The sequence below is a fragment of the Octodon degus genome, unplaced genomic scaffold (assembly GCF_000260255.1).
Source record: "Octodon degus isolate 3935 unplaced genomic scaffold, OctDeg1.0 scaffold00163, whole genome shotgun sequence".
Lineage (NCBI taxonomy): Eukaryota > Metazoa > Chordata > Mammalia > Rodentia > Octodontidae > Octodon > Octodon degus.
In genome coordinates, this window is record NW_004524739.1 from 299393 (window position 1) to 312710 (window position 13318).

Below are 13318 nucleotides of genomic sequence, written 5' to 3' on the forward strand. Positions count from 1 at the left end.
CCCAGAACCAGTAAATTATGGCCTGGGAAGAGAAGGAAGTCATTTTCTATTGCACAGAGATACTATGCCGTCATTAAGCTCCCCCTGCAGTCTTGGTGGGATGGAATGATGCGTAAGAGACTCCTTGAAGAGGTATCAGTGTAATCCTTAGCTATCATCATTATTGGAACAGAACAAAAATAATATAACTTCTGCCTTTGGGCAGTTTACTTGCTTGTCAAAACAGGAAAAACAATAAAGAATATATGGAATGCATCCCAGCAGCAAGGACACTTACAGTGGTATAATGTGTAATTAGAGTGTAGGGGCTGTGTTGTTCTTTGTTTTGTTTTGGAGACAGTGCCTCATTGTGTAGCCCCAGCTGGCCTCATGCTCAGGCAGTCCTCCTGCCTCAGCCTCTGAAGTGCTGGGATTATAGGCATATACCATCACACATGGCAAGAGCTTAGATTTTTCAAGGCAGACAGACTTGAGGTTTAATCCAGACCCAGAATGTGAAGACAGTATGATTTTTTTTTTTTGATAGTATGATCTTAATTCCTATCTGACTATCCTGTCCTCTCTGAGCTCAGTGTATAATAAACTTTCAGAACTGTGAAGGGGAACAGGGAAATAGCGTGAATAATACAGTGCCAGACATAGGAAAGTTCTCAAAAACTGGTGGTTACTTCTTATCTGAGCATCTTTTTCTCTCCAACAGTGTCCCAATACTGTTTTCATTTTCCTAACCAGAGAGAAACTGCAGAAATATGGGGTATGCATCCGGGTCCTGGGAGATCTGCACTTACTGCCCTTGGACCTCCAGGAATTGATTGCGCAAGCTGTACGAGCCACTAAGAACTACAATAAGTAAGTCTCCAGACTTCCCTCTATCAATCTTTGACTCCTTACTAGTTTTAGGGAACCATTCTGGGGCCGGGGAGATGGCTCAGTAGAATAAGCGCTTCCCTGGCAAGCGCAAGGGCCTGAGTTCAATCCCCAGTTCTGCAAAAAAAAAAGGGAACCATTCTGAATTTTCCTTGTCCTGCATTTTGTATAATGGGCATTGAGGATGTTGTTTGGTTTATTTTTGGTGCCAGGAATCGAACTTAGGATCTTGAGCTATCCAGGTCAGCACTTAGAGGATGTTGTTTGGGATGCTTATAGACTTCCTCCTTTTTACAGGGCAGATTAGAGCTCTTGCACTACCATGTTATATCTGTGTTTATTCAAATATAGACACACTTTCTTGCCAAGCCTAGTGGTGCACACTTGTAATCCCAGTACTTGGTAGGCTAAGGCTGGGGGGGTCACCGTGAATTAGAGCCGCCCAGGTTGGAATACATAGTTCAAGGCCAGCCCAAACTACATAGTGAGATGCTGTCTTATAAAAACAAAACAGAAATATAGACACACTTTCTCATCTTTTCCCACCCCATCCCAAAGTTGTATACACATACATTCATATTTTTTTAAACTTGACAAAGGTTCAGATGGAAATGTTGTAGCCATCTTGGGTTTTTTTGTTTGGTTTTGTTTTTGTTGGAACCAGGGATTGAACTCAGGCCCTTGCGCTTGCCAGGCAAGCGCTTATTCTACTGAGCTATCTCCCCAGCCATCTTGGGTTTTTTGAAAACATTCCTCTGTGAAATTATTTTTCTACTACTCTACCCTTTTAACCCACAGGACACCATGGCTGTGGAAGATTACACAAATGCAGAAAGGAATGGAATTCAGTAATCCTTGTTTTTTTTGTATTTTAGGAAAGGGTCTACAGGGTATTCAGGGTCTCACTACTAGATCAGACGCATAGTGATCTGCCTGTGAACAGTCTCCGAAGAGCTGGGATTACAAGCGTGCGTCACCATGCCCAGTCTCAAGTGCACCCTGGGGGCGGGGCCAGCACGGCAGAGTAATCCAAATTTGACTGTATGTAGCATTAAAATATAATATGTGCTTGACCTTGAATTGGTTTTATTCAGGCCTCCTTTGTGCGTGCTGGCTTCACAGCGGACTCACATCCTCTGTAAACTGGTTAACACTAGAAGGGGAGTGGCAGACAAGGACCAGGAAGACAAGGAAACCTGTTTAGTACAGTATTTGTCACACTATAAAATTAATAGCACGTTTCTTTCAAAAAATCTTAAAAATAACAAGAAATCCATAATATCATCTTTTATTTTTTTATTTTATTTATTTATTTTTTAAATTTTATTTGTGTGTGTGTGTGTGTGTGTGTGTGTGTGTGGCCAACTCAGCCCACCAGGGGGCGGGCTGGCTGGCATGTGGTGCTGGGGGATTGAACCGCGGTCCCTGTGCTTTGCCGAGCTTGTTCTAAGTAGGTGCTTTAGACCACTGAGCCATCTCACCAGCCCATTTATTTATTTTTTTAATCTCATCTTTTAGAAATATAAACAGTTAACATTTAGTGTGTGCATCCTTCCAGGAAGGGACTGCTCTGTAATCAAGGACTCTGGTCTTCGGTCCCCATGCCTCTTCGATAAATCGTTCCATTCTTCCCTCTCAGGTGTTTCCTGAATGTGTGCTTTGCGTACACATCCCGTCATGAGATCACCAATGCTGTGAGAGAGATGGCCTGGGGAGTGGAGCAAGGCCTGTTGGATCCAAGGTATTCTGAGTTGTTTCTTTTTTTTTTGTTGTTGGAACCAGGGATTGAACTCAGGCCTTTGCGTTTGCCAGGGAAGTACTTATTCCACTGAGCCATCTCCTGGGCCCCTCTGAGTTGTTTCCTATGGTAATTGATAGGGGAAGAGTTGTACAGCAAACCATAGCACCCCACCTCATGCCAAGCACAAAGATGACTTTTCTTAGGGCTGCGTTTTGTTGCTGAGAGATTTATTTATGTATCTGGTACAGGGTTTTGTTACAGAGCTCAGATTTGTAGATTCATGATCCTCCTGTCTCAGCCTACCCAGTGCTGGGATTACAGATGTGCGCCACCATGCCCAGTTTCAGTGGCCAGCTCAGCACAGGCTAGCATGTGGTACTGGGGATCTTGCACTTGCCAGGCAGGCTGAGCTCTCTCCCTGGCCCGTGGGAGACACTTATAGATATATCATATTTTCAGGTATGGTGGTCCATGCTTGTAATCCTACATTTGAGAAGTTGAGGCAGGAAGATCATTGAGAGTTTGAGACCAGCCTGGGCTACAAAGTGAGTTCAAAGCCAGCCTGAACTGTGTAGTGAGACCCTGTCTCAAAAAGAAAAACAAAAAATCATGTTATAGTTTCACAAAAGATTTAGGTATTTTTTAGGAGCTAGGGATATAGCTCAGCAGTTACATTGACTGCCTTGCAAGTGCAAGGTCCTGAGTTTTATTCCTACCACACACACAAAAAAGACTAAAGTATTTTTCAAAAAAGGGGGGGGGGATTATTTATTTATTTATTTATTTTGGCAGAACTGGGGATTGAACTCAGGCCCTTGCACTTGCCAGAAGCACTTACTCAACTGAGCTATCTCCTGGGCCCCAAAGAAAAATTTTAGTCATTACCAGTAAAGTGGAACCCTAATAGTTAAAACTGGGAGGCAATGTATCTGTTTTGCCCTTTTATGTTATTACTAGTGTAACCTTTAGTAATAATACTAGTAAATTAATAATAGCAATCATAAAATAATGAGCAAAAAATAACCTAGGCACTGTTTGATGTTCTGTATTTTATTGAGTCATTTTTGTATGAGAGATTGAAGTCTTTTGTCCATTTTATAGATGAGAAAACTGAGCGCACTTAATAACTTACCCAAGATCTTCACTAGTAACTGCCATTGTGGGGCTCATTATTTAAAGATGTGTGATTCCAGAATTCTTCTTTTTTATCTCTGTTATGTGAGATCTGATTTCTTCTTTCTTTCTCTCTCTCTCTCCCTCTCTCTCTGTTTGCATATGCAAAGCCTGGGTTTGATCTCTAGCACTGCAGAAAAAAAGCACTAAGTTATTTGGTGAAAATGGAAAAGTAAGATAGTCTTAAAGACTTTTTTTTTTTTAATTGTATTTGGTACGGGTCTGCATGGTCTACAGGGTCTCACTATGTAGATTGGACATGTAGTGATTCTCTTGTTTTCAGCCTCTCAAGGACTGAGATTACAGGTGCATGCTACCATGCCCAGTCTCAAATCGCTGTCTCTGTGCGCCCTGGGATTGACCCTCAGCCACTGTGCTCTGCCTAAGCAGGCACTTTAGTCTGCTGGCCAGCCCTTAAAGCTTAAAGACAATTTTTTTTTTTTCGCAGTACCAACGATTGAACTCAGGACCTTGTACTTGTCAGGCACGCATTTATTCTACTGAGCTATCTCCCTGGCCCCCTTAAAGACAATTTTATGAATGTCTTTCCTCTTCCAACGGCTGAGTGATCATTTCTGTCCCATTTAGTTCATCCAGTCAATCATTTATTTATTTATTTATTTTATGTATTTGGTACAGGGTCTCACTATGCGGCTCAGACACATAGTGATCCTCCTGTTTTCAGCCTCCCCTGTGCTGTGATTACCTGTATGGGTCACCATGCCTGGACTCAGTCACCAGCTCAGTCCACCTGGGGTGGAGCTGGTGCAGCATGTGGTACCAGGAATCGAACCCCAGTCCCCTGAGCTAGACTAGACAGACACTTAGTCCACTGAGCTATCTCGCCAGCCCCAGTCAATCATTCTTGCAACAAATATTTTAAAGTACTGTCTATTGGTAGTCACCCTCCTATCCATAAGGTGATACAGTGGTTAGAATACGAATACGTGTTTTCTGCTTCATGGATCTCTGGTAGAAAAAAACATGTTGAAATTATACAAATAGCATAAACCATGCATTGTAGCACATACATGTAATCCCAGCACACAGAAACTTTAGGCAGGAGGATTGAAAATTCAAGGCCAGCATGCACAACTTGTCTTAGATAAAAAAATAAAAAGAGACACAGCTTGGTCATAGAGTGCTTGCCTAGTGTGTCCAAAGGACCTGGATTTGATCCTCAGTACCACTTTAAGAAAAAGCATTGGACCAGGTATGTAGCTTAGAGGCATAAGCACCTGCCTGGCAAGTGTAAAGTCCTGAGTTTGATTTCCAGTACTAAAAAAAAAAAAGAAAAAGCATAAAATTATAATGGTGATAAGAGGCCGGGGAGAGAGCTCAGCAGCATAAATACCTGCCTGGCAAGCACAAGTTCCTGAGTTTGATCCCCAGTGCTGGGGGGGAAAAGAATCTTGTATAATGATAATAAGTACTGTAAAGACGTGGGTGCATGTACAGTAAGAGAAAGGGACCTGTAGGGAAGACTCTCCCCCACCCCCCAGGAATAGGTAAGTGCAGTAACCTAAGCAGGAATTAGGAAATGTAACAAGAATGTGAGGACCTCATTGGTTACAGAAAGACTATTGAATAGTTCAAGTAGAATAGCTGAAAGAAAGCCCTGGATTATGGTGCTGGTGCTACAATGGATAGAACAGAATTGCTTCAGGAACTACGAAGCAGATGAAAGCAAGAGGGCTCAGTGAACGGGGCATGGTGGCACACACTTGTAATCCCAGCGCTTGGAAGGTTGATACAGGAGGATTGCTGTGAGTTCAAGACCAGCATGGGGGCTACAAAAGTGAGCACAAGGCCAGCCCAAACTGCATAGTGAGGGCCGAGGAGATAGCTCAGTGGAAAAAGTGCTTGCCTGGAAAGCACAAGGTTGTGAGTTCAATCCCTGGGTACCACAAACTGCATAGTGAGACCCTGTCTCAAAAAAAAAAAAAAAAAAGCTCAGTGAACTAACAGGGGAAGGATGTATTGAGAGTGACTCCAGTGTTTTTAGGAGTGCTCTTCACTGTGCTTGGGATCCACTCTAAGGAACAGAGCCAGAAGTTAGGTTTTAGATCGCTCCTTTTTTTGTATTTTAGGGAAGGGTGTTCAGGGTTTCACTACTACATTAGACTCATAGTGATCGTAGTGATTGGCCTGTTACAGCCTCCCAAGAGCTAGGATTACAAGTGTGTGCCACCACGCCCAGTCTCAATTGCCCTCTCAGCACGCTCAGGGGGCAGGGCTGGCATGGCAGGCCCAGGGATTGAACTCCCAGCCCCCGTGCCTGTTTGCAGGCACTTTAATCTGCTGAGCTATTTTGCCAGCCCTTAGGTTTTATTTATTTATTTTTTTAAAAAATTTTATTTATTTATTTGTGTGTGTGTGTGTGTGTGTGTGTGTGTGTGGCCAGCTCAGCCCACCAGGGGGCGGGGCTGGCTGGCATGTGGTGCTGGGGGATTGAACCGCGGTCCCTTGATGCTTTGCCAAGCTTGTTCCAAGTAGGTGCCTTAGACCACTGAGCCATCTCACCAGCCCACCCTTAGGTTTTAGATCTCTTGCTGAACAGAAATGTCAGGTCAACCGTTCAAAAGGAGAGGGCTTGGCAAGGAAGACATGAGGACACTAAGGAGAGTTTTTGGGAGAAGAAAGGGTGTAAGATAGAATTTTGAAAAATTGCCTTTACTGGCTAAGTCAAATGGAATGAGCCTTATAGAAATAAAGAGTGAACAATCAGAAAGTTAGAAGACCTGAGAGTCAGTGTTACAGAATCCAGGAGAGGACAGAGTTTGGTACTGGTCCGAGAGAAGCACAGACTGAAGCACGGACATGTGGTAGCAGGAGCCGCATGATATAAACAGATGTGTTACGTTGTCCGAAAATTAGCTGGTGGGGAAAAACTTAGGTTACTGATGAAGGGATTAGGAATGGGGACAATCGGGGAGGTAGAATAGGGGTATATAAGTAAATATAAGTTCTTGGTAATTTTCTAATTTTTAGCTTGGGAGTAATTTCATATTTATTGTATTGTGGTTTATACTATGTTTTAAATAATCTTTTACATGTTTAAATCTATTAAAAAGGAATATGCGTTTGTGGTCAAAGCAAGCATAAACAGGCAAACTCTTTAAGAAGCAGACTTAATCTGCATTCATGTCCAGGACTAGAACTCTGATCTTGATGATAACGCAGCATACTTTACCCTCAGTCCTCAATGTGGTGTCCACTGACCTTCCCTCCTACTTGTCCAGAAGTTTTTCCTTATCCTTCTTCTCTGCCTTGCTTCATTTAATAGCTTGCCTCTGTGGGGTTCTCATGTAGGCAGCGTGTGGGCTGAGCAGGGTTACCAGGGTCAAGAGGCTGATGTCTCAACCCACCATCACCTGCATTTTGATATGCAGCCCAGGATGGGGCCATGAGGCCTGAGGCAGTACTCTATACATCATTCAACTTTAGGCAAGTCTGCATTTATATCAGCCAGTCACTTATTACAGTTAGGCTCCACTTAGTAGCTGAACTTTCCTATTGTGTCAGCACCATTTAGCTCCTTTTGTTTTCTTCCAGGGCATGTTTTTTTCTCTCACAAATTGGTAGATTGTTTTGTGACTTTTAGAGTTACTGAAGCAGTAAGATTGAGTCTTGTTATAAGCAATAAGATTTCACTGTATATATTGAACAGGTCACTTAACAGGTCTCCTGTAGGTGTCTGACTTCCTTATAAAACAGTAGTAACAATAATAACAATAGTGACTTCCAGCATGTATTGACTTTAGGTGAGTCATTTACTAAGAATTCCATATACATTTAATCATTGGACCTTGTGTGGTACTGTTAATACTATTTTTGTCCCCATTTTAAAGATCAAAATATTGAGACAGAGGGAAAGTAACTTGTCTGAGTTCACATAGTTGGTGAACTTAATGCCAAGCTCTGTGTTCTCAGTCATTGTGGTGTACTGATTGTAGCACAGGAAAGTTAAAATTAACAAGAAAGCATCATAACACTGAGAGTTAATAACTAATAGTTATTGGCTCTAATTATTAAGTAGGTGTGGGGCTAAGATTTTATCAGTTATGATTTCATTGCTCATAATAAAGTAAGGATCATAAGTGTGTACTACCAGGTTTGGGGGTTGGAATCCAGAATAGGAACAACACACTATCATGGTGCCTGTGGTTTTTGGCATGCACGTATATGACCTTGGGGAAATTATTTATCTTTTGTGAGCCTCTCTTCTTTTATCTATAAAACAAATATGGGAGTACCTTATACAGTTGTAAAATTTAAAATCATTCCTGAGACTAGGGATGTAGCTTAATGGTAGAGCAATTACCTCGCATGTTTGAGGTCCCAGATTCAGTCCAAGGACTGCAAAAAGCCAAGAAAATTAAATTTTAAAAAATCATTTGGGGGCTGGTGAGATGGCTCAGTGGTCTAAAGCACCTACTTAGAACAAGCTTAGCAAAGCCCAGGGACCACAGTTCAATCCCCCAGCACCACATGCCAGCCAGCCCGCCCCCTGGTGGGCTGAGCTGCGCGCGCACACACACACACACACACAAATAAATAAAATTAAAAAAAAAAAAAAATCATTTGTGAGGGGCCGGGGAGATGGCTCAGTGGAATAAGCGCTCTTCCCTGGCAAGCGCAAGGGCCTGAGTTAAGTCCCCGGTTCTGCCCCCCAAAAAATCATTTGTGAATTTAACAAATGCATTTATAGAGGGTCTTCTCTGCACCAAGTAGTATTGGTGAGTATATTTCATGCTGTTCTGTTGAGATGCGTTATGTGTGATCGTTCGTTCGCCAAAGGAGTAGAGAGACAAATGCTTCTCTTCATCTCTGCTTACTCTAGTGATATCTCAGAGTGTCTGCTAGATAAGTGTCTGTACACCCACCACTCTCCTCATCCTGACATCCTGATACGGACTTCTGGAGAAGTACGGCTGAGCGACTTCTTGCTCTGGCAGGTAGGTGCTTTCGAAAACATTGTGATGTTTTGTCAGGCTGAACACTGCTGGCTGTACCCACAAAGTGGTTCATCCCAGCTCTCAACTATGCTGAAACCAAAGAACTTGGGGCAAGGGGCTAAAATCTGGAGATAACAATTGTTTTCCCTCCCTGTAATCCCAGCACTTGGGAAGCTGAAGCAAGAGGATAATTACAAATTTAAGATGAGCACAAGCTACCTAGTGAATTCAAGGACAGCCTGAGCTGAATAGCGAGACTCTGACTCAAAAAGACAAAAAAAAAAAAAAAAAATTACAGGACATCAAACTTAGAGTTTAAATCAAAGCTCTCCAACCATGGTGCCAACTACCATAGCACATCAGGGCTGGATCCTTCCTTCCAGTTACTAGCCTCTCATTCAGAAAAAGGACTGCTATTTATGTATGGCATATCAGAGAACTAAATTACTTGTACAACCTCAGGGGCTTGCTCTTAGCTCAGTTACGCCAGGGTAGGTTGTCTCTATAAGTTCATACTTAATGAAGTTTGGTTTTGCTTAAAAATCTCTATATTTCCTGTTTCTCTGACCCCTGGATGACACATGACAGGAGAAATTCCTTATATAAGAAGTTAGCCAGAAGGTAGGCATGGTGGTACATACCCGTAATCCTGTCTCTCAGGAAACTGAGGCAGGAGGATCACTGTGAGCTCAAGGCCAGCCTGCAGTGTGAGAACCTGTCTTAAAAAAAACCGGAAAAACAAAAAGAAGAGCTGTAGCCAGGAATAGTGACTAATTCTGTAATCCTAGCTCTTTGGTTAGCTGAAGCAGGAGGATTGCAAGTCAAGCCCAACCTGGACAATTTAGCAATTTTGTAATACTTTGTCTCAAAATAAAAAAGGTCTGGGACTATAGCTCAGTGCTAACCTCTGGATTCTTTCAGTCTCCAGTGCCAGTAATGAGAAGAAGAGGTTGGTGGGAGACTTACCTTGGAAGTCTTAAGTTTCAATGGACCACAGTTTTAAAAACGAACTAATAGTTAGCAACTGAAGATACTTTCAGTTTTGGCTGCATTGAAGGAAGTGTGGTATATACCAAGTGGTTCTTTTTTGGGGAGAGGTTTTTTTTTTTTTGTTTTTGAGACTGGGTCTTGCTGTGTTGTTCAGGCTGTCATTGAACTCACTATGTAGCCCAGGCTGGCCTCAAATTTGTAGTGGCTGCTGACTCAGCCTCCTAAGTGCTGGGATTACAGAAGTGCACCACTATACCTGATTGTATTCTGTGGTAATGTGACTCACTCTGCTGCTCAGTTATATTTGGGAAAGTTTACTTTGGACATTAAGGAGACTGTGTCTTGGTTACTTTTCTGTCATTGCTGGGACAAAATACCCAACACCGAAAAGGAAAGAAAGGTTTATTTAGCTCACAGTTAGTGGAGGTTTCAGTCTGTTTGGCTGGCTTGAAGGCAGAGTGGCACATGGCAGAGGGCAGCCGTTCATGACAGTGGGAAAATAGCAAAGGAAGGAGTAGCGGCTGCAGCAGCTAGCAAGCCTCTCTTCCTTATATTGTATTCAGGCTATCTGTTCCAGGGGTGGGCGTAGCACTCACGCCTTAATCCCAGCATTGGGTCATGAATTAATCACAGACTCTAGAAGCCTGCCCCAATGATTGCACGAGGCTGAGGGGACAACTAGGCACAAACCATAACAAACTACATTGGTAAACTAGAGGACTTTCTGGAAAAGGCAACTTAGATAGCAAGGAATCTCATGTCTCAGAAAGAACAGAGACTAGTGATCTGGAAGAAGTTCTTTATTTTATTTATTTATTTGTTTGTTTGTTTTTGAAAGAACCGGGGCTTGAACTCAGACCTTTGCACTTGCCAAGGAAGCACTTATTCCACTAAGCCATCTCCCCGGCCCTGAAATTCTTTTATTTTTTTTATTTTTTATTTTTTTTTTTAAACTTTTCCTGTTCTTTTTTTTATTTTTATTTATTTATTTTTTTAACATTTAATGTGTGTGTGTGTGTGTGTGTGTGTGTGTGTGTGTGTGTGACCAGCTCAGCCCACCAGGGGGCGCGGCTCGCTGGCATGTGGTGCTGGAGGATCGAACCGCGGTCCCTGTGCTTTGCCACGCTTGTTCCAAGTAGGTGCTTTAGACCACTGAGCCATCTCTCCAGCCCCTGAAATTCTTTATTTTAGAAAAAAATACTGAGGTTCCTTCTTTGTGCCATAAATATGGCAGTGACCAAGTCAGAAGCGATCCCTCCAGAGAAAACAAACTGAACAAGTCATTACAACCTTAGGAACAGATAATGGGAATTCTAATCTAGCCTTCAAATATTTGAAAGAATGTCACTTGAAAAAAACTTAACTCAGAAAAAATTCCCTTGCTGGGAATTGTGGGAAGGTGATACTGGTTTAGCACAGCAAGTTCTCTGACAACAAAGATTACCTTCCATGAGGCATTGAGTTCCTTACCACTAATAGTATCCAACAGTGACTATCACTGGTGTCCCAGAGGCTGAGGCTATAACTCAGTTTGCTCATATGAGTGAAGCCCTGAGTTTGATCCCTGGCACTGGCCCAAAAATCATTCCAAAAGGAATCTATGATTATTATTCAGACTCACTCTGCTGTGTTCCACTTTGTGTACATTTGATATTCATAATGCCCTAAAAAGTATTACCCAGTTTATACTTAAGGAAAGTAAGGCCTAAAAAGGTTAAACAACTTACCCCAAGTCAAATAGATGGTAAATTATAGAGCCAGAATTCAGAACTAGGGACTATGGCTCCAGAACCCATAAACTTATCACAGTGCCCTATTGCTGCTACTTAAAAATAACAATAGCAACTACTATTTGTTCATTGCTAACTTTTATCACCTGTGTCTCTCACATGACCTTGAAGGGCCAACAGGCAATAACATAATCCAGATGTTACTTCATAGTCCTAAAATTGGCTCTGAGAAAAGTCCTGGTGGAAATAATGATCTAGTCTCATTTTAGTTTGGATTTTCCACAGACGTGATCGATCTAGCTGCCCCTGGTGACCCCTCCACCATCAGTGAGGGAATCAGGGCTGGCCATAGAAGCACCTGCAGCACAGGATGCCTGTGCTATCTCTTTTCTGTGATTCGTCCTGCTCCATTGGAGAACTGGCCAGCAGTGTGGCCCAGAAACATGTTACTAAACTATATACCTTCTTCCTTCTCTATTTTTCTCAGACCTCTCATTCCTGCCTAGTGTTCCAGCCTATTCTATGGCCAGAATACACATTTTGGAACCTCTGTGAGGCCGTCCTGCAGTACCAGATGAACCACAGCGTGCTTCAGGTAAGAGCTCAAGGGCAACTTGACTGGATGGTATAAAAAAAGAACTTGCTTGGATCATCCACCTTGCTGTATAGCAGGTGCTTCTTGATAAGCATGGTCATGATGACAGGGATGATAGTAGCACCACTTGCAAAGCATTTGCTGTGTGTTGGGGACTGACTGTGTTACTCACAGAGTCTCATTGAATGCAGTCTCATCGAATGCTCCCAAGAACCCAGTGAGTGCTTGGTGTAGTGGCACATAACCTGTAATTCCAGTTCTGGGAAGGTTGAAAACAGGAGGATCATTTTGAGTCCCAAGCTGCTGCATAGTGCAACCCTGTACCAAATACATTAAAAAAAATAATAATAAATTTAAAACAAAGAGGAATGACCAAGTCAAGGACATAAAACCAATGACAGATGAGAGTGTTGCGGGGCATATTGGTGAATGCAGGTAATCCCAGCCCTATGGGAGGCAGAAGTAGAAGGATCATAAGTTCTAGTCCAACCTAAGCAGTTTAGTGACTTAATATGACCCTGTCTCAACCTAAAAAATAAATAAAGCTGGGCAGGGTAACACACACTTGTAATCACAGCAATCAGGAGGTTTAGGCAGGAGGATCCCTGTGAGTTCAGTGTCAGTCTGGGCTACATAGTAAGTTGAAGGCCAGCCTTGACTACAAAGTGATATGCTGTCAAAAAAGAGAAGCGAAAGAGGAAAAAAAAAAAAAGAAAGAAAGAAAAGAAAAATGGGCTAGAGATTAGCTCAATGTGAAGGTTCTGGAATTAATCCCTAGTACCAAAGGGAGGGAAAAAAGGAAAGATGGGAGTATAATCCTTTAATCTGCTAAAGACTCAGAAAAAGCCTTATCAAGGAGATGGTTGTTTTTGTTTTGTTTTGTTAATTTTTTGAGACAGGGTCTCACTTTGTAGTTCAGGCTATCTTGAACTCACTGTGTAGCCCAGAGTGGCTTTAAACTCAAGGCAAATCCTCCTCAGATTCGAGTGCAGGTGTATGCCACCACACTTGGCCTGTTCATTCTTTCTCTTTTCTTTTTATTTTAATTTATTTTCTTGATACAGAGTCTTGCTCTGCAGTTTAGACTTGTAGTGATCCTTCTGTCTTAGCCTTCCCAGTGCTACAATTACAGGCATATGCCACCGCGCCCAGTTCTGGGGCTGGCATGGCATGGATAGGATTCACCTTGTGCTTGCCAGACAGGCACTTATGCCTCTAAGCTATCTCCCTAGTCCTTGTTCTTCTTCTTTTTTTTTTTTTTTTT

The 13318-nt window shown here is 42.4% G+C and overlaps 1 protein-coding gene across 2 annotated transcripts in view; it reads left to right on the plus strand.

Moving 5' to 3' along the window:
* The window catches only part of Dhdds (dehydrodolichyl diphosphate synthase subunit), a 37572-nt gene that overhangs the window by 12104 nt on the left and 12150 nt on the right, over nt 1–13318 (plus strand). For both annotated transcript variants that reach the window (XM_004642841.2, XM_004642840.2), the window contains exons 5-8: nt 733–849; nt 2507–2608; nt 8625–8739; nt 11947–12054. In XM_004642841.2, the coding sequence (XP_004642898.1) occupies nt 733–849; nt 2507–2608; nt 8625–8739; nt 11947–12054 (442 nt within the window). The remainder of the gene's footprint in view (nt 1–732; nt 850–2506; nt 2609–8624; nt 8740–11946; nt 12055–13318) is intronic.